The 24,211-nt window shown below is 57.9% G+C and overlaps 2 protein-coding genes across 10 annotated transcripts; one reads left to right on the forward strand and one right to left on the reverse strand.

The window, feature by feature from the left end:
• The first annotated feature begins 1,804 nt into the window (after positions 1-1,804).
• Positions 1,805-4,852, forward strand: OCEL1 (occludin/ELL domain containing 1). 8 transcript variants are annotated; one of them, XM_014342560.5, is made up of 7 exons: positions 1,805-1,952; positions 2,329-2,505; positions 2,630-2,835; positions 3,472-3,637; positions 3,888-3,941; positions 4,436-4,548; positions 4,627-4,852. In XM_014342560.5, the coding sequence occupies exons 1-7, from the start codon at positions 1,884-1,886 to the stop codon at positions 4,757-4,759; spliced, it is 918 nt and encodes a 305-aa protein (XP_014198046.1). In that variant the 5' UTR covers positions 1,805-1,883; the 3' UTR covers positions 4,760-4,852. The 8 variants fall into 8 exon arrangements, with proteins under 8 accessions (XP_014198046.1, XP_008969315.1, XP_003817864.1 ...); XM_008971067.5 differs by having other exon boundaries at positions 4,642-4,852; XM_014342561.5 differs by having other exon boundaries at positions 1,850-1,989.
• A 3,188-nt stretch (positions 4,853-8,040) lies between these two features.
• NR2F6 (nuclear receptor subfamily 2 group F member 6) lies at positions 8,041-22,836 on the reverse strand. 2 transcript variants are annotated; one of them, XM_063600001.1, is made up of 4 exons: positions 22,595-22,836; positions 16,830-16,924; positions 11,644-12,210; positions 8,041-8,782 (listed from the first exon to the last, which is right to left on the reverse strand). In XM_063600001.1, exons 1-4 carry the CDS (start codon positions 22,819-22,821, stop codon positions 8,508-8,510), a joined length of 1,164 nt encoding a protein of 387 aa, XP_063456071.1. In that variant the 5' UTR covers positions 22,822-22,836; the 3' UTR covers positions 8,041-8,507. The 2 variants fall into 2 exon arrangements, with proteins under 2 accessions (XP_063456071.1, XP_034800305.1); XM_034944414.4 differs by lacking the exon at positions 22,595-22,836 and adding an exon at positions 21,099-22,076.
• Between the last annotated feature and the right edge of the window lie 1,375 nt (positions 22,837-24,211).

The following is a 24,211-nucleotide window of genomic DNA, read 5'->3' on the forward strand; positions in this document are numbered from 1 at the left end:
CCTCAGCCTCCCAAGTAGCTGGGATTACAGGCGCCCGCCGTCACACCTGGCTAATTTTTTATATTTTTAGTAGAGACGGGGTTTCACTATGTTGGCCAGGCTGGTCTCGAACTCCTGACCTCGTGATCCGCCCGCCTCGGCCTCTCAAAGTGTTAGGATTACAGGCGTGAGCCACCGCGCCTAGCCTTAGTAGGCAATATTTTCAACTTTGAAAGTACAGGTGAGGGGCCAGCGCGGTGGCTCACGCCTGTAATCCCAGCACTCTGGGAGGCCGAGGCAGGCGGATCACGAGGTCAGGAGATCAAGACCATCCTGGCTAATACGGTGAAACCTCGTCTCTACTAAAAAATAGAAAAAATTAGCCAGGCGTGGTGGCGGGCGCCTGTAGTCCCAGCTACTCGGGAGGCTGAGGCAGGAGAATGGTGTGAACCCGGGAGGCGGAGCTTGCAGTGAGCCGAGATCGCGCCACTGCACTCCAGCCTAGGAGACAGAGCAAGACTCCGTCTCAAAAAAAAAAAAAAAGAAAGAAAAGAAAGTACAGGTGAGGGAATCCGTTATCATGCCAGTGCTGCCAAGGTTGTGGGAAAACCCCTGTATCTCTTGGAGCATAAATGGTACAATCTCACTAAGGAGTAACTTGGCAGTATGTTCCAAATGTAAAATACACACATCCCAGACAGGAGGCTGAGGCAGGAGGATCGCTTGAGTCCAGGAGTTGGAAAACAGCCTGGACCCATAAGGACATTTCCTCTCAAAAAAAAAAAAAAAAAAAAAAGCCAAGCACGATTATGGGATCACACCTGTAATCCCAGCACTGTGGGAGGCTGAGGCGGGTGGATTGCTGGAACTCGGGAGTTCAAGACCAGCCTGAGCAACGCAGCGAGATCCCGTCTCTACAAAAAACACAAAAATTAGGGAGGCGTTGTGTCACCTGTGGTTCCAGCTATTTGGGAGGCTGAGGTGGGAGGATCAATTGAGGCTAGGAAGGAGGTCGAGGCCACAGTGAGCCATGATCATGCCCTCCAGCCTGGGCAACACAGCCTCTCTCTCTCTCTCTCTTTCTATATAAATATATATATATATATATATATATATATATATATATATATATATAAAAGGCCGATTTGGGGCACACTGTCTATGAGTTAGCTCTGCTCTGCCAGGAACAGTACTGTTCAGTAAAGATGCCATCTAACACCACCTGCTCGCCCTTAAAAGAAATAAAAGAAAAAGAAAGAAAGGGGCGGGTGCGGTGGCTCACGCCTGTAACCCAGCACTTTGGGAGGCCGAGGCAAGCGGATTGCTTGAGTCCCGGAAGCTGTTCAAGACCAGCCTGGCTAAAATGACGAAACCCCAGGCGGGCGCGGTGGCTCACACCTGTAATCCCAGCACTTTGGGAGGCCGAGGCGGACGGATCACTTGACGTCAGAAGTTTGAGACCAGCCTGGCCAATGTGGCGAAACCCCGTCTCTACTAAAAATACAAACAACAACAGCAAAAAATTAGCTGGGCGTGGAAGTGTGCGCATGTAGTCCCAGCTACTCGGGAGCCGGAGGCAGGAGAACCGCTTGAACCCGGGAGGCGGAGGCTGCAGTGAGCCGAGATCACGCCACTGCATTCCAGCCTGGGCAAGTGAGACTCTTGTTAAAAAATTTTTTTCATATAATTGCTGAAAAAAATAAATAAGTTTAAATTTGCAAAGCCATCCCGTTTTTTCAGACAAACTTGAGGGTCGAGGTCGGAGTCGACCATGTTTCGACGGTGTGTGGCCACGCCCAGCCAGGTCAGCCCCGCCCCCAGGCCGTCAGGCCCAGCCCCCTTTCGTCAGACCCCGCCCCCAGCCCTGCTGAGCGACCCAGCCAGTCGGGTCCATCCTGCAGTAAATGCACAACCCGGACGGAAGTGCCTCTCCGACAGCAGATCCAGGCTCGGAGCTCCAGACGCTGGGACAGGTGACCCGGGGCGGTAGCGAGCCGGACGGCCTTGCAGGTGGGGCGGAGGTCCCGAGGAGCTCCTCGGGCGCGGTCGTCTGTGGGCTCTGCGCGCCCCAGAGGGCAAGGCTTCGGCAGCGCGGGGGTTAACTTGAGCCGGTCCCAGGCTGCGCGGCGACGTCAGAGTTCATTTACATAGCGCTCATTTGGGTTGCGCAGTCGTGGGCGGGGTCTGGACGTCGCTGCGGACCAATCGCGTGCGTCTATGCAAATAGCGGTCGTTCTGGGGAACTCTGCTCCCGCGGGGTGAGAGTTGGCCGCTCTTCGGCCGAGCTGCCCGCGCGTCCTTTCTCCGTGCGCGTCGTCAGGCGTGTCCTCTCCGCGTGTCCACCCACAGGCCGCCCGCAGACCACCCCCGCCGCGCGCGGGACACGACGCCCCCCGCAGGACCCGCCCATCAGCCCGGAAATCCCTGAGCTGCTTCTCCCGGAGGCCGATGCCCACCCGGGAGCCCCCAAAGACTCGCGGCTCCCGGGGGCACCTGCATACTCACCCGCCTGGGCCTGGGCCCCCGGTGAGCCTGACCGGGAGGGGGTCCCCAGGCCGGGCCTCTAGGCAAAAGATTTAGTCCCCCCAGTTTGAGGGACTCCGGTTTCCCGACACCCCGATTTAACTCCAGACCACGATTCCTGTGGCAGCTGCAGGGACTGGCGCCCCGAGGCCTCAAAACCAGCGCCCCCCGCCCTCCGTGCCAGCCCCAGCCGGGACCCCACAAGGCAAAGACCAAGAAGATTGTGTTTGAGGATGAGTTGCTCTCCCAGGCCCTCCTGGGCGCCAAGAAGCCTATTGGAGCCGTCCCTAAGGGGCATAAGCCTAGGCCCCACCCAGTGCCCGACTATGAGCTGTGAGTGTCCCCCATGTGATTCTTCATGCCTGGGATTAGGAGAGGGGCACTGAGGCTGGGGCTTTGATAGTTGAGTAAGAGTTTACCAAAGAGTAGAAAGAAAAGGATCCCTTGCTGATCAGTAGTGGGATTGCCCCTGTGAATAAGCCACTGCACTCCAGCCTGGGCAACACAGTGAGATCCCGTCTCCGAAAATAAATAAATAGGCCAGGCGAGGTGGCTCATGCCTGTAATCCCAGCACTTTGGGAGGCTGAGGCAGGCGGATCACCTGAGGTCAGGAGTTCGAGACCAGCCCGGCCAACATTGTGAAACCCCGTCTCTACTAAAAATATAAAAATTAGCTGGATATAGCGGCGCATGCCTGTAATCCCAGCTACTGAAGAGGCTGAGGTGGGAGAATTGCTCGAACCCGGGAGGTGGAGGTTGCAGTGAGCTGAGATTGCTACACTGCACTCCAGCCTGGACAACAGAGCAAGACTCTATCTAAAAAAATAATAATAAATAAATTAAAAGAGGGAGAGAAAAGGAACGTTTCTAGTAGGGGCCCAGCATGGACAAAGAAAAGCAAATTACACTGACTGGGGGAAAGAGTGGGGTTCTTTACACTCACACTCTGACCCTCTTCAACCTGGTAGTAAGTACCCACCAGTGAGCAGTGAGAGGGAACGGAGCCGCTATGTCGCAGTGTTCCAGGACCAGTACGGAGAGTTCTTGGAGCTCCAGCACGAGGTGGGGTGTGCACAGGCAAAGCTCAGGCAGCTGGAGGCCCTGCTGAGCTCCCTGCCCCCACCCCAAAGCCAGGTCAGCACTAGGGAGAAAGCCCTGCCCCGCAGCCCTTCTGAGTGGCCCGACCCAAGCCTCTGGGACACCCACTGGGTCCAGATTTCCAGGACTCTTTCTCCTCTCGGTTGGCTGGGCGCCGTGACACATGGCTAAGGTCAGCCCTTGAAGTCCCCACTAGATGGGCATTTAGTCTGTCTGAGCCTCAGTTTCTTCATCCCTTCTTGAATTCAACTCTCCCTAAACCCCCTTTCTACTCCTCCCCTTGCAGAAGGAGGCCCAAATTGCAGCCCGGGTTTGGAGGGAGTTTGAGATGAAGCGAATGGTGAGTCTTGCATCCCACAGCTTGGTCTTGCACCCCTGAGACTTTTCTGTGAGGCTGGGGTGCCTGTGCCCAGTTTCTTTTTTTTTCTTTGTTTTGAGACAGAATCTCGCTCTGTCACCCAGGCGGGAGTGCAGTGGTATGATCTCAGCTCACTGCAACCTCAGCCTCCCGGGTTCAAGCGGTTCTCCTGCCTCAGCTGGGATCACAGGTGCCCACCATCGTGCCTGGCAAATTTTTGTATTTGTAGTAGAGATGGGGTTTCACCATGTTGGCCAGGCTGGTCTCGAACTCCTTACCTCAAGTGATCCGCCCACCTCGGCCTCCCAGACTGCTGGGATTACAGGCATGAGCTACCTTGCCCGGCTCACCCAGTCGCCTGTGCCCAGTTTCAAGGAGAGAAAATTGAGGCTCGGAGAATGAAAGGCAGAGAGTTAAGCAGCTTGAAGGCCACAGGGCAGACTGCTGCAAAGACTTCTGGGTCTCGCCCTGCCTAGGATCCTGGCTTCCTGGACAAGCAGGCTCGCTGCCACTACCTGAAGGGTAAACTGAGGCATCTCAAGACTCAGATCCAGAAATTCGATGACCAAGGAGACAGCGAGGGCTCCGTGTACTTCTAAGTGCCCCTGCAGATGGGCAGAGGGATGCATGGGGATGCAGTTCCCTTGCATTTCTTGGTATCTCTCAGCTTTTTCTCTTGCAGCTCCCCCTACCAGGGGTCGCTTTCTCCTGGATTGCAAATGCCTCTTCAGTTTGGACTCAGCTCTGACAGCCCCTCCTCCAGGAAGGCCTTCCAGGACTTCCTTCTCTGGGTCCTCTAGCTCTGACCCTATAGGGACTCCAGATCTCAACCTGTTCCCTGGAAGTAGGGCCTGCTCTCCATCCCAGTGAAATAAACGTGTATTAGACACCTACTGAGTATAATTACTTAACACTTCTGATTTCACTCAGTTGTCACACACACAAAAAGTTGTTTTTTGTTTTTGTTTTTGTTTGAGACTGTGTCTCACTCTGTCGCCCAGGCTGGAGTGCAGTGGCACGATCTTGGCTCACTGCAACCTCCGCCTCCCCGGTTCAAGTGATTCTCCTACCTCAGCCTCCCAAGTAGCTGGGATTACAGACACCTGCCACCACACCCAACTAATTTTCATATTTTTAGTAGAGACGGGGTTTCGCCATGTTGGCCAGGCTGGACTGGAACTCCTGACCTCAAGTGATCCGCCCACCTCAGCCTCCAAAAGTGCTGGGATTACAGGTGTGAGCCACCATGCCTGGCTGGGACCAAGAGTTTCTGTGGGCCTAGTAATGGGGACAAGATCGCTAGTGGACGCCAGTCGTGGTAGGGCAGCCTTCTGGAAGATCCAAGGGATGCCATGCTGGGGTCCACCTAAAGGGAGTGGGCTCAGCCTGGGAGCCCTGCGAGAGGCCATGAATGCACCCCAGACAAATGGATTCCTTTTTTTTTTGAGTGTTATTCTGTCGCCCAGGCTGGAGGGCAGTGGTACCATCTCGGCTCACAGCAACCTCTGCCTCAGGTTCAAGTGATTCTGCTGCCTCAGCCTCCCGAGTAGCTGAGATTACAGGCACCTGCCACTGCGCCCAGCTATTTTTTGTATTTTTAGTAGAGACAGGTTTTCACCATGTTGGCCAGGCTGGTGTCGAACTCGTGACCTTAAGTGATCCGCCCACCACCTCCTCCCAAAGTGCTGGGGTTACAGGCATGAGCCACCACGTCCAGCTGGATTCTTCCACTCTCTGTGTCTCCCTGGGCACTTCAGGACAGCAACTGACCCCAGTGTGTGGGCACGGTCCATATGCATGGCCTGGGGGGAGGGTCTTCCAGTGTCCGAACCATCCCAGGCCCTGGCTGTGATGGGTGGGGCACAGGTGGGGCTAGTCTTCCTGTGGGAGCCATGTAACAGCAGACCAGAAGCTGTCCTCTGAGTTTCAGTCTCCCAAGGGAGCCACAGGGGAAAGAAGCAACCAGGAAGACCAACTACATGCAGGGGAGACAGCGTCAACCACTGGGCCACCATGATTGTCCTCAAGAAGGCCCTAGTCTGGGGAAGATAGCCCTGAGTCCAGTAAAAGAAGGCTGCACAGCAGAGTCTTAATAGCCAGGGAGGCTCAAGATCTCTTCTCGTAGGAAGGGCCATGTGGGTAGGGTTTTGTAGGAAAAGTAGGAGTTCAGCAGTCAGACAGACATCCACATCTCTGGCCTGGGGCCAAACAGCAGGACAGACACCATCTTCTCACTCAACCCTCAGATGTCCTGTGCATTGGATAAATGAGACCTTGCTGTCCAGTTTGACTGGAGTAGACATGGACCCACTCGCTCACAGGACACCATGGAGAGACCCTGACCTAATGCAAAACCCAGTGCAGCCTTCAACGAGAACCTGGTGTCCTCTGCATCCCGCCCCTGCCTCAGTTCCCTTCTGGGAACGTGCCCACAAGAAACCCTCACTGACTCCACAGGAGGGGCCTAATCCCTCGTCTTCCAAGGCTTTCTTCAAGATGGACATGGGGAGACTAGAGAGCATTTTGGCAAACTGGGGCTGCTTAAGAGCTGAGCACTGGCCCAGCAGGCAGCGTGACAGACTTGACTTCTTCCCTTGCTGTTTTCAGGAGGGCATCTTTCTTTCTTTCTTTTTTTTTTTTTTTGAGACAGTCTCCCTGTTGCCCAGACTGGAGTGTAGTGGTGCGATCTCAGCTCACTGCAACCTCCGCCTTCCAGGTTCAAGTGATTCTCGTGCCTCAGCCTCCCGAGTAGCTGGGATTACAGGCTCCTGCCACCACGCCTGGCTACAGAAGGACATCAGTGAGAGGTGCCACCCCCACCACCATTCGGCCCCTTCTTTCTGCCCCCCCTACAGCTCTGGTGCTGAATTCCACAGGTGCCTTTCCCACCACAGAGCTGTGCCACACACTCCCGAGGCTGGGACGGGAGAGTCCCTGGTACCCCACATGATTCTGTATCAACCTAGTGAAGCCGACATTTCAAAGTCGTGGCCTTGTAGGTCCCTGACCCCCAAACGATTCTGTATCAACCTAGTGAAGCCGACATTTCAAAGTCGTGGCCTTGTAGGTCCCTGACTCCCAAACGTCAATCTCTAAAACAGATTTTTAGTTCCATGTGAGAAAAAAAACTGGTCAGATTGACTCAGGCACAAAAGGGGGGAGAGTGAGTTCACAGAACTTAAAACATCCAAGGGTTTCAGGTATGGCTTGATCCTGGGGCTCCAAAGGCATCTTGGGAAATTGATCTTCCATCCTTGGCTCTGCTTTAATTAGATTCTCCCAGTTCCAAATCCCACCGTGGAATCTCACTGGCTAGTTTGGCATCCCAGGCCCTCCATAAACCAGTCGCTGTGGCCCAGGGAATGGTGGTCTCTAATTGGCTCGCCTTACATCATGTGACAGGACTGGCCCCAGAGGTTTCTCCCAAGGACATTGGAGCCCAAACAAGATTAAGGGCCCGGCAGCTCATGCCTATAATCACACCACTTTGGGAGGCCAAGGCAGGTGGATCACCTGTCAGGAGTTCGAGACCAGCCTGGCCAACATCGCAAAACCCCATCTCTAGTTAAAGTACAAAAATCAGCTGAACGTGGTGGTGCGCACCTGTAATCCCAACTACTCAGGACGCTGAGGCAGGAGAATTGCTTGAACTCAGGAGGCAGAGGTTGCACTGAGCCAAGACTGCACCACTGCACTCCAGCCCAGGTGAAAGAGCGAAACTCCATCTCAAAAAAAAAAAAGAAGATTAAGGTTGACCAAAAGAAAGTAAGTGAGGCTAGGCACGGTGGCTCACGCTTGTAATCCACTTTTGGAGGCCTCAGGTGCATCACCTGAGGTCAGGAGTTCGAGACCAACCTGGTCAACATGGTGAAACCCCATCTCTACCAAAAATAAAATTAGCTGGGCATCGTGGTGGGTGCCTGTAGTTCCAGCTACTGGGGAGGCTGAGGCAGGAGAATCGCTTGAACCTGTGAGGCGGAGGCTACAGTGAGCCAAGATCACGCCACTGCACTCCAGCCTGGGTGACGAAGTAGGACTCCGTCTCAAAAATAAAAAATAAAAATAAAGACCAGGGAGGCTGTGCAGGTAGGAAATGTCTTTATTATTGGCCTTGAGTCATCATGTAGTGTCTGACATAGGTTACGTGTCCAGAGGATCTGCCTGGCACACGCTAGCTACCCCTGCCCACTGGAGCAGCCCCTCTGGCCGACGCCAGGCCTTTGTCCATCATGCCAGGGAAGCCAACCCCACCATCCCACAAGTTCATGCTTGGGGTGCTGAGGAACAAGGCTGTCCTAGGATTGGACCCTCCATCCTGGACAGGGGTCCTGGGGAGGATGAGGCTGAGGCCTGGATGATCAGTCTCTTTTTGGTTTCATGATCATTTAAAAAACACAAAAGACAAACATTTCACAGTCTTTAAAAAATAGAAGTCTGAGGAGAGAAGCCAGAGTCCTGGGCCCCGGGAGGCCCCTCGAGGCCTCAGCATTCCCTGTCCCTTGAGGTCTGTCTGCAGGCCTGGCCACAGCACACGTGGCCCCGTCATGGTCACTGGCCCGAGCCGTAGGGCCAGTTGAAGGTACTCCCTGACAGCAGCATGTCTCTGATCAGTGTCTCAATGGGTGTCTTCCCCACCAGGCGCATGAAGAACAGCTGGGAGATGAGGGAGGCAGGGACCGCGCGCAGGGCGGGGAGCCGCAGCAGCAGGCGCCCGAAGCGCTGGGGCTGGGACGGGTACTGCGCCCGCACATACTCGGTGAGGGCCACCTGCGCCTTCTCCTGCAGGCTCTCAACGTGGGCCGGGTCTGAGAGGCCACAGGCGTCTAGGGGGACAAAGGCAAGTCAGACAGGTGGGAGGCAGCTAGAGAACACAGAGCCCACAGGGGTGACTAGGGGACACCACTCACCACTGTGGGTAAGAACAGGGGGCCGGGCGTGATGGCTCACGGCCACAGTCCCAGCACTTTGGGAGGCCAAGGCAGAAGCATCATTTAAGGCCAGGATTTGAGACCAGCCAGGGCAACATAGTATGATCCCTTCTCTGCAAAAACAAATCAGCTGGGGCTGGGCACAGTAGCTCACGCCTGTAATCCCAGCACTTTGGGAGGCTGAGGCAGGTGGATCACTTGAGGTCAGGAGTTCAAGACCAGCCTGGCCAACATGATGATATTCCGTCTCTACTAAAAATAAGAATAATTAAATAGGCATGGTAGTGCGTGCCTGCAGTTCCAGCTACTCGGAAGGCTAATGGGAGGATCGCTTGAGCCTGGGAGGCGGAGATTGCAGTGAGCCGAGATCATGCCACTGCACTCCAGCCTGGGCAACAGAGGGAGACCCTGTCTCAAAATAAATAAAAAATAAAAATTAGTCCAGTGTGATGGCACACGCTTGTAGTCCCAGCTCCTCAGGAGGCTGAGGTGGGAGGATCTCTTGAGCCCAGGAGTTTGAGGCTACAGTGATCCATGATCATAGCACAGCCTGGGCGACAGAGGAATAAGACCCTGTCTCAAACAAAACAAAACAAAACAAAAAACGACCCTGGGATGCAAATGGGACTATCTAAGACCGTGTCGATCCTCCAGAGATAGTGAGGTGTTCTCATCTAACCAGTGACACAGGGGTGCAGGCAGTGATGTTTCAAGGGTGGCTGGCACCCAACTCATGCCTTTGGCAGGGAGACAGGTTCTAATTTTTTTTTCTTTAAGATGGAGTCTCACACTGTCGCCCAGGCTGAAGTGTAGTGGCACGATCTCACTGCAACCTCCGCCTCTGGGTTCAAGTGATTCTCCTGCCGCGGCCTCACAAGTAGCTGGCATTACAGGCACACTCCACCATGCCTAGCTAATTTTTGTATTTTTAGTAGAGACGGGTTTTGCTGTGTTGGCCAGGCTGGTCTTGAACTCCTGACCTCAAGCAATCTCCCCACCTCGGCCTCCCAAAGTGCTGGGATTACAGGGCCACCAGCCAGGCCAAGGAGATGGGTTCTAAGGAAGCTCGCAGGGAAGGTGGGGCTGGGAAGGGAATTTGATGAGGAAGACAGAGCCCAGAAGGGCCTGCGGTGTGAGAGAATGTGGCAGCCTCTAGAGAGAGACCCAAGATGGGAAGCCAAGAAGAAATCTTCTGGGAAGGCCAGGCGCGGTGGCTCACGCCTGTAATCCCAGCCCTTTGGGAGGCTGAGGCGGGCAGATCATGAGGTCAGGAGTTCGAGATCAGCCTGACCAACGTGATGAAACCCTGTCTCTACTAAAAACACAAAAATTAGCTGGGCGTGGTGACGCGCGCCTGTAATCCCAGCTACTCAGGAGGCTGAGGCAGGAGAATAGCTTGAACCAGGGAGGCAGAGGTTGCAGTGAGCCGAGATCGTGCTACTGCACTCCAGCCTGGGCGACAGAGTGAGACTCCGTCTCAAAAAAAAAAAAAAAAAATCTTCTGGGAAAACAATAAATAAAGCCATATTTATTGATTTTTGAGACGCGGTCTCACTCTGTTGCGCAGGCTCAAGTGCAGTGGGAAAATCAGAGCTCACTGGAGCCTCGAACTCCTGGGCTCAAGTGGTTCTCCCAACTCTGCTTCCCAAAGTGCGGTGATTACAGGCCTGAGCCACCTTGCAGGCCCAAAACCATATTTATCAAATGAAAGCCACCTCCCAGAGTAGCCTGGATCTGGTTCCTAGCCCCAAAGATACCTCTGATGGGATCTAGAGGCTTCCAGTAGGTTAAAGAACTCCCAGGAGACAGGCTGGAGAGATCTTTGTCTAAAGGCATGGTGGCTTATGCCTGTAATCCTAGCACTTTGGGTGGCTGAGGCAGGACTGGTTGCGCCCAGAAGCTCAAGACCAGCCTAGGCAACACGGTGAGACCACGTCTCTACAGAAAACTTTTTAAAAGAAATTAGCCAGGAATGGTGGTGCACGCCTGTGGTCCCAGCTACTCAAGAGGCTGAGGTGGGAGGGAGGATTGCTTGAGCCCTGGAGATCAAGGCTGCAGTGAACCATGTTCGGACAACTGCACTCCAGCCCGGGTGACAGGGTGAGACCCAGTCTCAAAAAATAGAAATACAAATAAAAAAATAAAGTGGAAAAAAAAAAAGCTGGCTGTACCGCCAGTCGCTGGAATACGATGGGCTACCACTGCTAGATAGCTGATGGTAAAGAAAGTTCTGGGGTTGCCCCGCCCCTCAACGGGAGGGGCCTCCGAGCCACGCCCCTACCCAGATCCCTACAACCCTGGCTACCTGGAGGTTGCCCTGGGAGCCCAGTGGGGGCCTGAGGGGGCCAGAACCAGGGGGTCAGGACCTTCCCTACCACGTCCCCCCAACCTTGTGCTATCAGTGGTCTCTAAGCGTGAAGAGCCCTTTGGTGAGGGAGTAGGGGTCTCAGGGAGCCTGGGAACAGGAAGAGGGTTCTGGGGTCTGGGCCCTGGTCCTGGCCCAGCCTTGGGTCTGGGGTCCGGGGTTCAGAGTTCTCCGAGAGTCCTGGGATCACGGAGTGGGGGTGTCACAGTGTCACACTGCTTACATCACCTCTCTACAGCCACCCATGAGCGTTCACTCACGGCTCGTGCAGGGCCCCAGGCCTAGGGAGCGAGCGGGGCGCTATGGGGGCCGGAGTCTGGGTCCAGGCCGCCCTCCTCCTAACCTCCCTTGGGTCCCCCCATCCCGCGGCCCCCTTTGGAGCGTGGCTCACCGGGCGTGAAGAGCGCGATGGCCTTGAGGCAGCCATACTCGGCCGAGTCGACCTGTAGGCGGCCCAGCTTGTCCACCTGCTCCTGGAAGGCGCGCACCTGGTCCATGAAGGCCACCGCGCGCTCGGCGGCCATAGGCGCGGCGTGGAGGCCGGCGGCGGCCAGTAGCGGCGCCGTATGCAGGGGCAGCGCCGCCTGCGCCGCGTTCAGCACGAAGAGCTCGCTCCAGCTCAGGCGCAGCAGCGCCACCTGGTCGGCCACCGGCAGCTCGGGGAAGAAGGGCGCGTGGCGCGCCCACTCCACGGTGCTGAAGAGCAGCCGCGCCGCCAGCTCGCACACGTTGTCGATGCCCAGCACCGCGCCCGCTGCGCCGCCCCCTGCGCCGAAGCGTCCGGCCGCCGCGGGGTAGGGCTCAGCGCGCAGCAATTGCGCGATCAGTTCGGACACCGGCTGCCCCGGGAAGAGGTCTCCGCCGCTCGCCACTGCCGCCAGCGCCGAGCCCGGGGGGCTGCCCGAGGCGGCGGCCACGGCACCAGGCAGCGAGTGCGGGATGCGGCCGCGCTGCACCGCTGCGGGAGGCGGGGACAGGAGGGACATGGGGGCGGGAGGGGAGGCGGGGGGGGGGGGCGGGCAGCAGGAAACGGGGGAGGGACAGGAGATGGGGGAGGGGAGGGCGGGGCACAGAAGGCCGGGAGGAGAGGAGATTGGAGAGACAGGAAGGGAAGCGAGGGGTAGAGAGGAGAGGGCCGGAAGAGGGGGGAAGGAATGAGGGGCCAAGTAGGTGCCCATAGAGACATGGGGTGGGGGGTAGGTGGGGGGGGCAGGTGGGGGGGGCAGGTAGGGAGAATAACGGGAAAGGGAGACAAAAGTCATCAAGGGGTCACTCAGGCCCTCCCCTCCAAAGCCTCCAGGCCCAGCCTTTCCCAGAATGCCCAACCCCACCCCATGGGCGCCAGGCTGGTTAGAAAGTAAGAGTCCAGGAGTCCCTGTCTAGGTCCAGCCACCACCCCCCACCCCCAGCTCCTGGGGACAAGGAGGAGCATCTAATAAACCTTTTGGAGCCTCCTAACAGATAGTCATGGGGTTCCCAGAGCTGAGGATGGGCCATGGAGGACTTGGGGACCCTGGCCAGCTTGGTCCCCAAAGCAACAGATCAATACCCACCCAGCACTGGCTCTCTCCTATGGAACAGGGATCATTTCTCTACCTTCCATCCCCCTCCCCACCAGATGGTGACCCCTGAGGGCCGGTCTGGGTCCCTGCAGAGGCTACAGTGCAGGGAAGGGTTGGGGGGAACCTACAGTAGGGAGGGGTCCCAGGGGGGCCGCCATAGGTCCTCAGTAAACATTAGCCGCCATCAGTAGCCTTGCTTATGAAGCGGGGAGGCCCTGCTGCTGGCTTGGGCACGTCTGCAGTGACCAGGTGGGTGAGAAAAGGGAAACTGAGGCATGAAGAGGAAGAGAGTTGGCCATGTGCCTGCCTGGCTTGTGCCGGGGTGGGCGGGATGGCAGGGCTGACTGGGCTGGTTGCCAGCCGACTAATTAATGAGCTTTAATGAGCTGGCATGCCCCATCTCATCACCTCCGTGAACTCCAGGTCAACTCTGTGGAGAGCAAACACCGGAGGGGAACGCGAGCAGAAGCCAGGGGCGAACAGAGCTGAGCGGAGAAGCCAGGGCATGGGTTGAAGCCCGCTCCAAGGGGTCCCTGAGTCTGAGTCAACTGTCAAATGGGGATAGGTGGATGGGGCCCAAAAGTGGTTCCCCGGTCCTCCAGGAAGCTTCCTCCCCCTTTGTTCACTGGGCTGTGAGCAACCACCACTCCCTCACACGGCCACATTCCCACCCCAGGGCCTTTGAACTTTTTCTTTTTCTTTTTTCCCTCCCTCCCTTCTTTCCTTTCCTTTCTTCCTCTCTCTCTCTCTCCCTCTCCCTCTCTCTCTTTTTGAGATAGAGTTCTGCTCTGTCACCAGGCTGGAGTGCAGTGGCACAATCTCAGCTCACTGCAGCCTCCGACTCCGGGGTTTGAGTGATTCTCCTGCCTCAGCCTCCCAAGTAGCTGGGATTAGAGGCACCTGCCACCACGCCTGGCTAATTTTTGTATTTTTAGTAGAGACGGGGTTTCACCATGTTGGCCAGGATGGTCTCAATCTCCTGACCTCGTGATCTGCCCACCTCGGCCTCCCAAAGTGCTGGGATTACAGGCGTGAGCCCCCACGCCCGGCCGGCCTTTGCACTTTCTGTTCACTCTTCCTCAAACCCTTCCCCAGCTCTTCAGCCCAGACTGTGGAGGTTCAAATCCCAATCACAACTCTGTTGCTCTCTGACAAATGGCCTCACCAATCTGCTGTGTGCCTCAGTTTCCTCATCTGTAAAATGCAGACAGTGGCTCCCATTTGCAAGCCTAGCACTTTGGGAGGCTGAGGCAGGAAGATCGCTTGAGCCCAGGAGTTTGAGACCAGCCTGGGCAACATAGCGAGACCCCGTCTCTACAAAAAATTAAGAAATTAGCCCAGCATGGTAGCGAACACCTGTAATCTCAGCTACTCAGGAGGCTGAGGTGGGAGAATCACTTCAACCCAGGAGTTTAAGGCTGCAGTGAGCTATGATCGCACCACTGCACCATCCAGACAGAGTGAGACCCCGTCTCAAAAACGATGTCACCAATCACTGAATTAAATGAGAATCTATACCTTAAAATAATGCCTGCCACACAGGAAAGGTAATTACATGGTAACTCAAGCCAAGGACCATTTATTGAACACCTACTGTGTACCAAGCCCTGGTCTAGGCGCTGGGGAACAAGACAGACAAAAATACCTGCCCACAGGGAATGGACATTCTGGGTGTAAGCAAATTACAGAACAAGACAGGTGGCATCAAATACAGGGGGATCAGGAGGGCTTCCCTGAGGAGGTGATGTTTGAGCAAACCTTGAAGGCAAGGTTAGGGAGGGAGCCATGTATGGACCTGGAAAAAGTGCACTCCAGGCAGAGGGAAGAGCCCGTGCAAAGGCCCCGAGGCAGGTGTGCTTAAAGCATGAGCTGTCATCATAAATATTTCCACCCGAGGCTTTTGAAGACTTCTGGCGAGGCTGTTTGCTCTGAGGCCATGACTTGAGATATATGAGGATTTTAGGTAAAATAGACAAGTAGAGGCAAAATCCATGTTATGGGGGCAGGGACAAGAAAGTTACCCCCAAACTTAAAAGGGCCACAGGGACTGATCAGTTTTAAAAGAAAGCCCCTCAGCTGCCTCTCTCAGCTTCTCCCACCAAGGCCTAGACCAAAAAACAACAGCTTTAGGCCAAGTATGGTGGCTCATTCCTGTAATCCCAGTAGTTTGGGAGGCCAAGGTGGGAGGATTGCTTCAAGCTAGGAGTTCGAGACCAGCCTGGGCAACATAGTGGGACTCTGTCTCTAGAAAATAAAAAAAGCTGCCGGGTGGGGTGGCTCATGCCTATAATCCGAGCACTTTGGGAGGCTGAGGTGAGCGGATCACCTGGGGTCAGGAGTTGGAGACTCCAGCCTGGCCAACACAGTGAAACACCATCTCTATTAAAAATACAAAAATTAGGCCAGGCGCAGTGACTCACGCCTGTAATCCCAACACTTTGGGAGGCCGAGGCGGGCAGATCACGAGATCAGGAGATCAAGACCATCCTGGCCAACATAGTGAAACTCCATCTCTATTAAAAATACAAAAATTAGCTGGGCGTGGTGGCATGTGCCTGTAATCCCAGCTACTCAGGAGGCTGAGGCAGGAGAATCGCTTGAACCAGGGAGTCAGAGGTTGCAGTGAGCCGAGATGGCGCCACAGCACTCCAGCCTGGCAACAGAGCGAGACTCTGTCTCAAAAACAAAACAAAACAAAATACAAAAATTAGCTGGGCGTGCCGGGCGCGGTGGCTTACGCCTGTAATCCCAGCACTTTGGGAGGCTGAGGCAGGCAGATCACGAGGTCAGGAGATCGAGACCATCCTGGCTAACATGGTGAAACCCCGTCTCTACTAAAAATACAAAAATATCCGGACGAGATGGCAGGCGCCTGTAGTCCCAGCTACTCAGGAGGCTGAGGCAGGAGAATGGCGTGAACCCAGGGGGCGGAGCCTGCAGTGAGCCGAGATCATGCCACTGCACTCCAGCCTGGGCGACAGAGCAAGGCTCCGTCTCAGAAAAAAAAAAAAAAATTAGCTGGGCGTGTTGGCCCGTATCTGTAGTCCCAGCTACTCGGGAGGCTGAGGCAGGACAATCACTTGAACCCGGGAGGCGGAGGCTGCAGTGAGCTGAGATCACACCACTGCACTCCAGCCTGGAGGATGGAGCGAGACTCCATCTCAAATAAAAATAAAAATAAATAAAGAAAATAAGGAAAAAAAACCTTCAAAGTAGGGGAGGCTCAGGTTAGACATTAGAAAGAACTGCCAGCTTGGCCCACGACACAGTCCCCAGAGGAACCTGAAACCCAGCACAGGAAATCTCGTCCAATAGGCTAGATTCTATTCCTGAACCCCAGAAATCCATGCAGAAATCTCTGGGTTCTACTTGAATTCTAACGGGGTTTGGCAGAGTTCTAGGCCCAGCAGCCCAGAATACGCCCGTCCACCTGGGTCCCCTGAGCAGAGACAGCTGGGCCTCACTCTTGCTCCCAGCGCCCGGGGTCAGAAGAAAGGGTAAGCTGCCCTTTGCCTTAATCGGGCAGAGTTCCTGCCTTGGGCAAACAAAAAGCATGGGTGAAGGGTGGAGGAGAAACAAATCAAATAAAAAAAAAAAATCCTTGTTCAGAACGCGGTGGCCGCGCTAGCAGACAAGAGGTCACCAAGGTGTCAGGGCCAGGGAACTGGCCTCTGAGGCTGGAGTCGGGGGTAATTGGGGAAGGCAGCTCCTGCAAGAGAATGGGGCTGGGGAAAGTCCCTTGTGGGGCGTCCCTGGCCTCTTCAGCTCCACGGCAGCAACCAGGGGGCCACGGATCCTAATTGGATTCCTCCAGCCTAGGGCCAGACTGCAGCCCACGGGATCAAGGGATCAGTGGTAATGAGGTTAGCAGGCACCGGCCCCCACCCTGTGAGGCACCCAGACCCCTGTGAAAGGGAGGGGTGAAAGGGAGGGAAAAAGGGGAGGAAGAAGCTGTTTGTTCACCCCGGCTCCAGCGGCTGTGATCGTCCCCAGTGTGTCCCCAGCACGTACTCACCCTCCTTCCTCATGCCCACCCGGAAGCACTTCTTGAGACGGCAGTACTGGCACTGGTTCCGGTGGTGCTGGTCGATCTGGCAGTCACGGTTGGACCTGGGGGCACACAGAAGCCAGGGCTCCCTGAGACCCCCATATCCTCCTCCCCGAACCAGCCTATGAGCCGCCTTTGGAGGCTGCCCCTCAGAAATACTAGTAGGGGCCCTCTAGACTGGGGAGGTAACCCCAAAGGGGTACAGGAGCTCAGCTTGCAGGTCTGCAAACCAGACAAGATAACCCGGATGAGTGGTGATGGATGAAGAGGAATCTGTGGAAAAGCAGATGAACACCCCAGGGAGGGCACATTGGCATGGGTTTTGAAGGATGAATAGGAGTTCTCCAGGTGAATGGCGGGGTGATCCCAGAGAGAGGGTACAGCCAGAGCAAAAGGGTTGAAATACACAAACATGGAGGCCTAAAGAGTTTCATTTTACTTGGTCACTGTCAGGCTGAGCAGGGTCATTGTCCCCAAAATGATGTGAAGGCAGAGAGGACATGGTCAGAGAGCTGGACTTTGTGAATTAACTAGGGGTCAGGCCAGGGGCTAGTGGTCTATGGGGTCATAGCATGGTGGGGCCCCAGCATTATCACCCGCACAATGCCCACACCAAGGAATGAGTAAGTAAACAAAGTCACTCTGGTCCTCTGCCCTGAAGGCCCCACACCTACGCTCTTCTGAGAGGACCAACCAACCCCTATGCAAGCTGGAGATTTTCCTGGTCAGCCCTCAGTGAATGCCATTGCCTCTTGCAGGGATGAGACAGGTGGCCCCACCCTGAGAGGTGGTAAGCTCCCCGTCCTGGGTCAGCCCCCAAGCAGGAAGGTCCAGGCCTTATTCTTCAAATGTCCCCAGAACCTTCTCCCCTTGGCCCCTGCCCTTGGACTCCCCTGGTCTCTTGCCACCAGGAGCTGGGGGCTCTCCAAGGCCTGGACCTGGAGCAACTACCCCTGGGGTTCCAGCTGGACACCCAGGGGACACACAGAGACAGTCACAGAGTAGAACCATCACTTAAGGGAATTAAACAGATGCATCTCTGCAGTGGCTCACGCCTGTAATCCCAGCACTTTGGGAGGCGGGGGAGGGTGGATCACCTGAGGTCAGTTCAAGACCAGCCTGGCCAACATGGTGAAACCCCGTCTCTACTAAAAATACAAAAATGAGCTGGGCGTGGTGGCGCATGCCTGTAATCCCAGCTACTTGGGAGGCTGAGGAAGGAGAATCGCTTGAACTGGGGAGGTGGAGGTTGCAGTGAGCCAAGATTGACCCACTGCATTCCAGCCAGGGTGACAGAGTGAGACTCTGTCTCAAAAAAAAAAAGAAAAAAAAAAAGGCTGGGTGCAGTGGCTCATGCCTGTAATCCCAGCACTTTGGGAGGCCGAGGCGGGTGGTTCCCCTGAGGTTGGGAGTTTGAGACCAGCCTGAACAACATAGAGAAAACCCGTCTCTACTAAAAATACAAAATTAGCCAGGCGTGGTGGCGCATGCCTGTAATCCCAGCTATTTGGGAGGCTGAGGCAGGAGAACCGCTTGAACCCGGGAGGCAGAGGTTGCAGTGAGTTGAGATCACGCCATCGCACTCCAGCCTGGGCAACAAGAGTGAAACTCCGTCTCAAAAACAAAACAAAACAAAACAGATGAATCTCAGCTGCAGATACCCAGCCCTGCCCCTCAGGTGGCGACTGCCCCACTGGGCCTCGGTTTCCTCATCTGAAAATGGGAGGTCAGATATTGCCCTATCATATGGGATGGACTGGGTCAGAGGGGTTCACGGGGGACAGTGCCAAGATCCAGACCCCAGCCGGAGAACCCAACTTAGGAAAGCTGATGATCTGCGCCCACTCCCCCGTACCCCCCCTCCGCCACTGCCTGGGTCCTGCAGCACCAGCCACTGAGCCCCTGGGAAGAGGCCCCACTAGGGCAGAGGGAGCTCAGGCAGAACCAGAACAAAGCCCAGTGGCTGGGTGGTGGGAGGATCCAGGGCAGCCGGGTGGAAACGGCCTGGCCTGGGGCAGCCCTGCAGGCAGGCAGAGGCCCAGCTCAGGCGCCCCTGACCTCAGGGGAGGCCCTGAAACTTCAGTCTCAACTTCCCCAGCTGTGGAATTGGGACAGATCTATCCCTCCAAGGAGGGAAACAATTAAGTTCTTCCTGTTATCCCACCTAAAGAGTGCAAGCTTTTTTGCCCAACCCCATGGCCCAACTCAGCTTCCTCCCTGGGCTTCTGGCCTCCAGTCCAATTTGATCAGAGCCCTCCCCTGCTCACACACCCTCTATGGCTCCCCATTACCCTCAGCCAGCATTTCAGGCCCACCTAGCTCTGACTTCTCCCATGGCTGCACAGTCCCCCTCTTACAGCACAGCGCCCTCAGTCTGCCACTAAGTGTTTTGTCTGGACCACATTCTGGCATGCCCCTGTGGCCTTTCTTCCACCTGCCAACTCCATGCTTCAGGCTCATGTCCCCTAGCCTCCTCCAGGCAGCCCTCTCTGACCTCCAGGCAGAGCCTCTGCTCTCTCTCTGGGACCCCAGATCCCACAGACTTGGGGCATCTGTCTCACTGTGTCTCCTCCAGACTGGGGGCTTCTCAGGAGCTAGACTTGGAGCTGGGGTCTCTCTGGAGGGGCTGGCATCAAACTACCCAGGCTGGGCCCCATCGAGACCCTGCTAAATCCATTTGAAGCTCAGAATGGAATGGTGATTTCACCAGGTCACACAACTCACACAGCACAAACCTGCCAGCTCCAAGCAAGGCCCCCCCCACCCGAAATTGGTGCTCCCTGACACCACCCTCAGGAAGCTCCTGGGACCCCAAAACTGCCTGAGCCCCACTCCCTTACCCTCCCTGAAGACATGACCAGAGAGCAGGCGGTTTTCCAGCAGCAAGAATGAGGCCAAAGTCTAGTGGCCCACTTTGTGCTGGAGGAGGGAGCAAGGCAGCTCTGCCACACATGGCCACACCAGGCCAGCCCTGACCCGGGACCTGGGGCCAAACTCCACCCTCGGGTACCTGGGGCCCTATTTGGTGGCCTCAGCCAACAAGCCTTCCATCAGCCGTTCTCCCTGGGGACACCCCGATCCGAACTCAGCGGTCCCCACCCTAGCCCCCCAGTTCCCCCACAGTGCCCCCAACTCGGGCAGGGTCCCTCCATGTCCAACGCAAAGCAGGCACGAGGACCTCTCTCTGGGCCTTTGGGCCTCTGTTTTGCGCAGCTGGGAACTGAGACCGTCTAGACGGGCTCCACAGAGACCCTGCATGTTCCTGGGGTGCAGAGTAGGGGCTTATAAACGGACAGATTGGATGCTCGCCTGGGAACGGTGAGAAAAGAACTCCCGGGCTGGACAACCCCGATCGCTTTCCCTGGGGACCTTCCGCCAGAACAGCTAGCAAGGCCACGCCCTGCCAAAGAGGTCTCCGACCTGGGACAGCCCAGGGCTCCTGCTCGGAAACGTTTCACTCCCTGCCCGTCTCAGAGACACCCAAAGTTTGAGGGATTTTTCCAGGAGCCCCAGGTCTGCACCCACCCCTGGGGGAGAGGGACGTTTCAGTCAATTCCGGTGGCCCTGCCGGCCTTCCAGTGGCGATTTCCGGTGACCCAAGGCCCAGAGTGAGCCCAGAGGGGTTCCCCGAGATGGGCAAGCCCAGCTCCCACCCCCACCCCCACCGCTGGGCCCCTCATGCGAAGAAGGCCGCCCCGTGCCACCCCAGCCTCCCTCCGTCTGCCGCCTCCGTAGCCACAGCGACTTTGGAAGTGATATTTGACCCCAAGGGCGCGCCGTATCGATCCGCGCGGCCGCAGACAATGGCCCCTGGACGCTGCGAGCTCCACGGTCCAAGTTCCACGTTCGATTCCCTCGAGGGCATCCCGCGCGCCGGGATCCCCGAGAACGGGTGCCCTGGGGTTGGGTTACCACCCCTGACAGCACCCCTACCCCCACCCCAGCGCGGAGATGACCCCTCCCCAGAGAAAAAGCGGGGGGAAGGAGAAGCAAGTAACTGGGGCAAAAGCCTCCAGGGACCACCTGATGGGGGGGGGAACCTGCAACGATGTAGCGCCGACTGTATACACAATCCCAGCCATGGAATGCGGGAGGAGGGTGCTGTGCCCCTATCTCAGAGGGGGCAGTGGAGGCCCAGGGAAGGTCAGCGCCAGGCCCAAGGTGACCGAGCAGGTCAGAGGCCCGCCCCAGGTCGGGGCGGGGTGCACGGCGGCGGCGCGCGGATGGGGGGCTCACCGGCAGGTGTAGCTGAGGTTGCGGCGGATGCTCCGCTTGAAAAAGCTTTTGCAGCCCTCGCAGGTGAAGACACCGTAATGCTTGCCGCTCGACTTGTCCCCGCACACCACGCAGTCCACCTGCAGCCCCGGCCGCTCCTCGTCGCCCGGCTCGGCGTCGCTGGCGGCACCGGGGGGCGAGGCCGAGTCGTCCTCGGCCGCGCGCGGGTATCCGCCCGCCTTGTCCACGCCGTTCGTGTCGCCGCCGGGGCCGCCCCAGCCGCCGGTCACCATGGCCATAGCCCCAGGGCAGCGGGGCCGGGGCGCCCCCACCGCGCTCTTCCCTCCGGGCACCCCTCTCGGCCCGGGGGACCCTACGCGGCGCGCATTCGGCCCCGGCGCGCGGGGGGCACGGGCTGCACCCCCCAAAAAAGTTTTGCAGCAACTTCCTGCGGCCGGTCCTCGCGCCCGGGCGGAACTGGTCGGGCCGGTTCCAGGCCAACTTTCCCACGCGTGCGCGGGGCCGGGCCCGGGGCCGGGAGGGGCGCGCTAGAGGCGCGGGCCGGGGACCCAGAGGACTCGCGTCCCGCCGCCCTGGGGCCCCGGCGGGGGCGCGCGGGCCATGGCCCAGCCCGAGCCGCGCAGGGGGCGTCCTCTGGCCTGGCCGCCGCTCGCCCGGGGGCTGCGGCCAACTCAGCGGGCCGCCATCCGAGCGCGGGAGGCCGGGGGGAAAGTTTGGCCGCAAGTTGCGCGGCCGCCCGTGGCGGGGGGGGAGGGGCGGCGGGTGCGCGCCGGGGCTGATCGCCGCGCCCCCTGGGTCCCCCGGCGCCCGCGGCTGCCGCTCCGGGCCTGCAGGGCCGCTGGGCCGGCGCCTCTGGAGCTGCCGCCCCCGCTGCGGCCGCTCCTGCCTGGCCTGGGCCTGCGCCTGGGCCCAAGCCTCGCTCTCGCCGCCGCCACCGCCACCGACCCCGCGCGCCGGCCTCGCGCTGCGGCCGGTTTGACACACAGCGTTCCATTCGCGGGGCGGGCGGGGGGCGGGGGCGGGGGCAGGGGCGCGCGCCGCGGGCTGGGGGCGGGCGCTCGTTGCCCCGGCGACGGCCGCCCTTATAAGGGCATGGGTGGCCGCGCGCGGCGCCGGGCGAACGGGCCGGCGGGAGGGACGGGGGCCGAGCGCGGGGCCGCGGGGCCTGACCCTCCCCCGCCTCCCTCTGCCCCTCCCCCCGCACCCCCGCCCTCACCCTCGCCCGGCTCCGGCCTTAACCCCTGCCGGGCCGCGGCGGGAGCCTCAGCCGCGCCTGCCCTCTGCCCTTCCTTGAGCCTCGCCAAGATGTCTCTCCAAGGCCCTCCCCTCCACCTCTGGCCTTGGACGTTGGGTCGCTCGATCACCCTCGAGGCGCCCCTCGGAACCTCCCCCCACCCCACCGTTCCCGGCAAAGCAATGATGGGGGGCCAGTGGCACCCGGGGGGGGGGTACTCCCCTGCGCAAGACACACGCGCGCGCGAGACACACACACACACCCTAGATTGTGTTTGCTTCCTCTTCCAGAAAGTCGCCGCGTCTGACCCCCACCCCACCCTTTCTCTGCTCGGGTTAACACCTGGTGCCCGGAATCTCCAGGGGGAAGGGATGTTGTGGTCTGAGACCGGCTGGCCGGGGCCGCGAGGTCAGGGGGCCCCTCTGCACAATTTCTGGCCTCCGGGGGCAGGGCGCCCACCCGCCCCGCGCGGCTGGAGGCGACAGGCATGCCCTGTCTGGGGGCCTGCCCCTTTTTCCCTTTTAATTTCCTTTTCTTTCTGTGCTTTGCAGAAAGGGCTTGGCCTGGCGGCCGGCTGGACTGCAGATGTCTCTTCCAGGCGCCCTGGAACCTCGCAGCTGCCGCCACCTCCAACTCACCCCATCCCCCAGTACCGGGGCTGGGGCCCGCCCGACCAGCATTTATTAAGCACCCTTTGTATGCGAGGCCCGGGCTGGCGAGCCTCTGGCTCTGGGCAGGTTAACCTTTAACCGGCTGGACAAGCCCTTCCAGGAGTGACCTTTCACCTCGGAGTCTTGCAGCCCCAGCCACCCAGACTGTGGTCCCACCCCGCCCTGAGCCCAGAGCTGGACACCAGAGCATGCAGCTGGGCCTCTGAGAGCTCTGGCCAGGACAGTGCCTTCTGCGCACCCCCTCCTCTGCCTCCCAGAGCCCTGATGAGACTTGAAGAATTGCCCTCCCTGGAGTAGGGGGAAAGATTCTTGGAGATCTTACAACAATTAAAAAGAAACTGAGGTTCTGGGAGAGCCAGGCACACCCAGCCCTGGGCCTCTCAACCTGCTCCAGGGACGTTCTGGCTGCCTGGGAGGTGGAGGAGGAGGCGTTAGTAAACACAAAAAGCAGGAAGGACTAGGATTAGACATGAGCAAGGACTTCCCGAGGTCTAGAGTCGGGTTCTGCCCACAGCCTGATGTAATCTCTGCTGGGAGAGAGGAAGGCGTGGGTGGGCAGAGACGACCCTTTGGTTCTGAGGCTGCATGGGAATGTGACTGGTAATTTGGGATGAGGGCAGGGATCCTAGGCCCCTTGCCTGGACCTGCTAGGATCTTTGGTGGGGAGCATTGGGGTGGAGGTCTCACAGAAGGGATTGAAAAGAGATTTAGATGAGAGACAGGCACTGTGGCTCACGCCTGTAATCCCAACACTTTGGGAGGCCAAGTCAGGAGGATCTCTTGAGGCCAGGAGTTCAAGACCAGCCGGGGCAATAAAGTGAGACCCGTCTTGAGCCCAGGTGTTCAAGGCTGCAGTGGGTTATAATCACGTCAGGTCACTCCACTCCAGCCTGAGCAAGACCCTGTCTCAAAAAAAAAAAAAAAAAAGAAGAGGGAGAGAAGACTCAAGGAATCTTGAGGGGATTGTGAAGGGGAGGGAGCAAAGAACTAGGTTTGGGGGAGACGAGTCTTGCAAGGCAGCTGAGAGCTGGGTGGGAGATGGGGGAAGAAAGACCATCGCAGATCCCAGAAACTCCAGTAGTTCCAGTCCCAAAGGCTGCCCCACCCCCTTCCAGTAGCCTGGCCACCCCTGTGCCCCCTGGGGCCCGCCTGGGGGTGGATCAAGGCTCTACCCCGCCTCCCTGACCCCTGCCCGCGGCCCCGCAGTA

This window comes from Pan paniscus, chromosome 20 (genome assembly GCF_029289425.2).
Source record: "Pan paniscus chromosome 20, NHGRI_mPanPan1-v2.0_pri, whole genome shotgun sequence".
Classification (NCBI taxonomy): domain Eukaryota; kingdom Metazoa; phylum Chordata; class Mammalia; order Primates; family Hominidae; genus Pan; species Pan paniscus.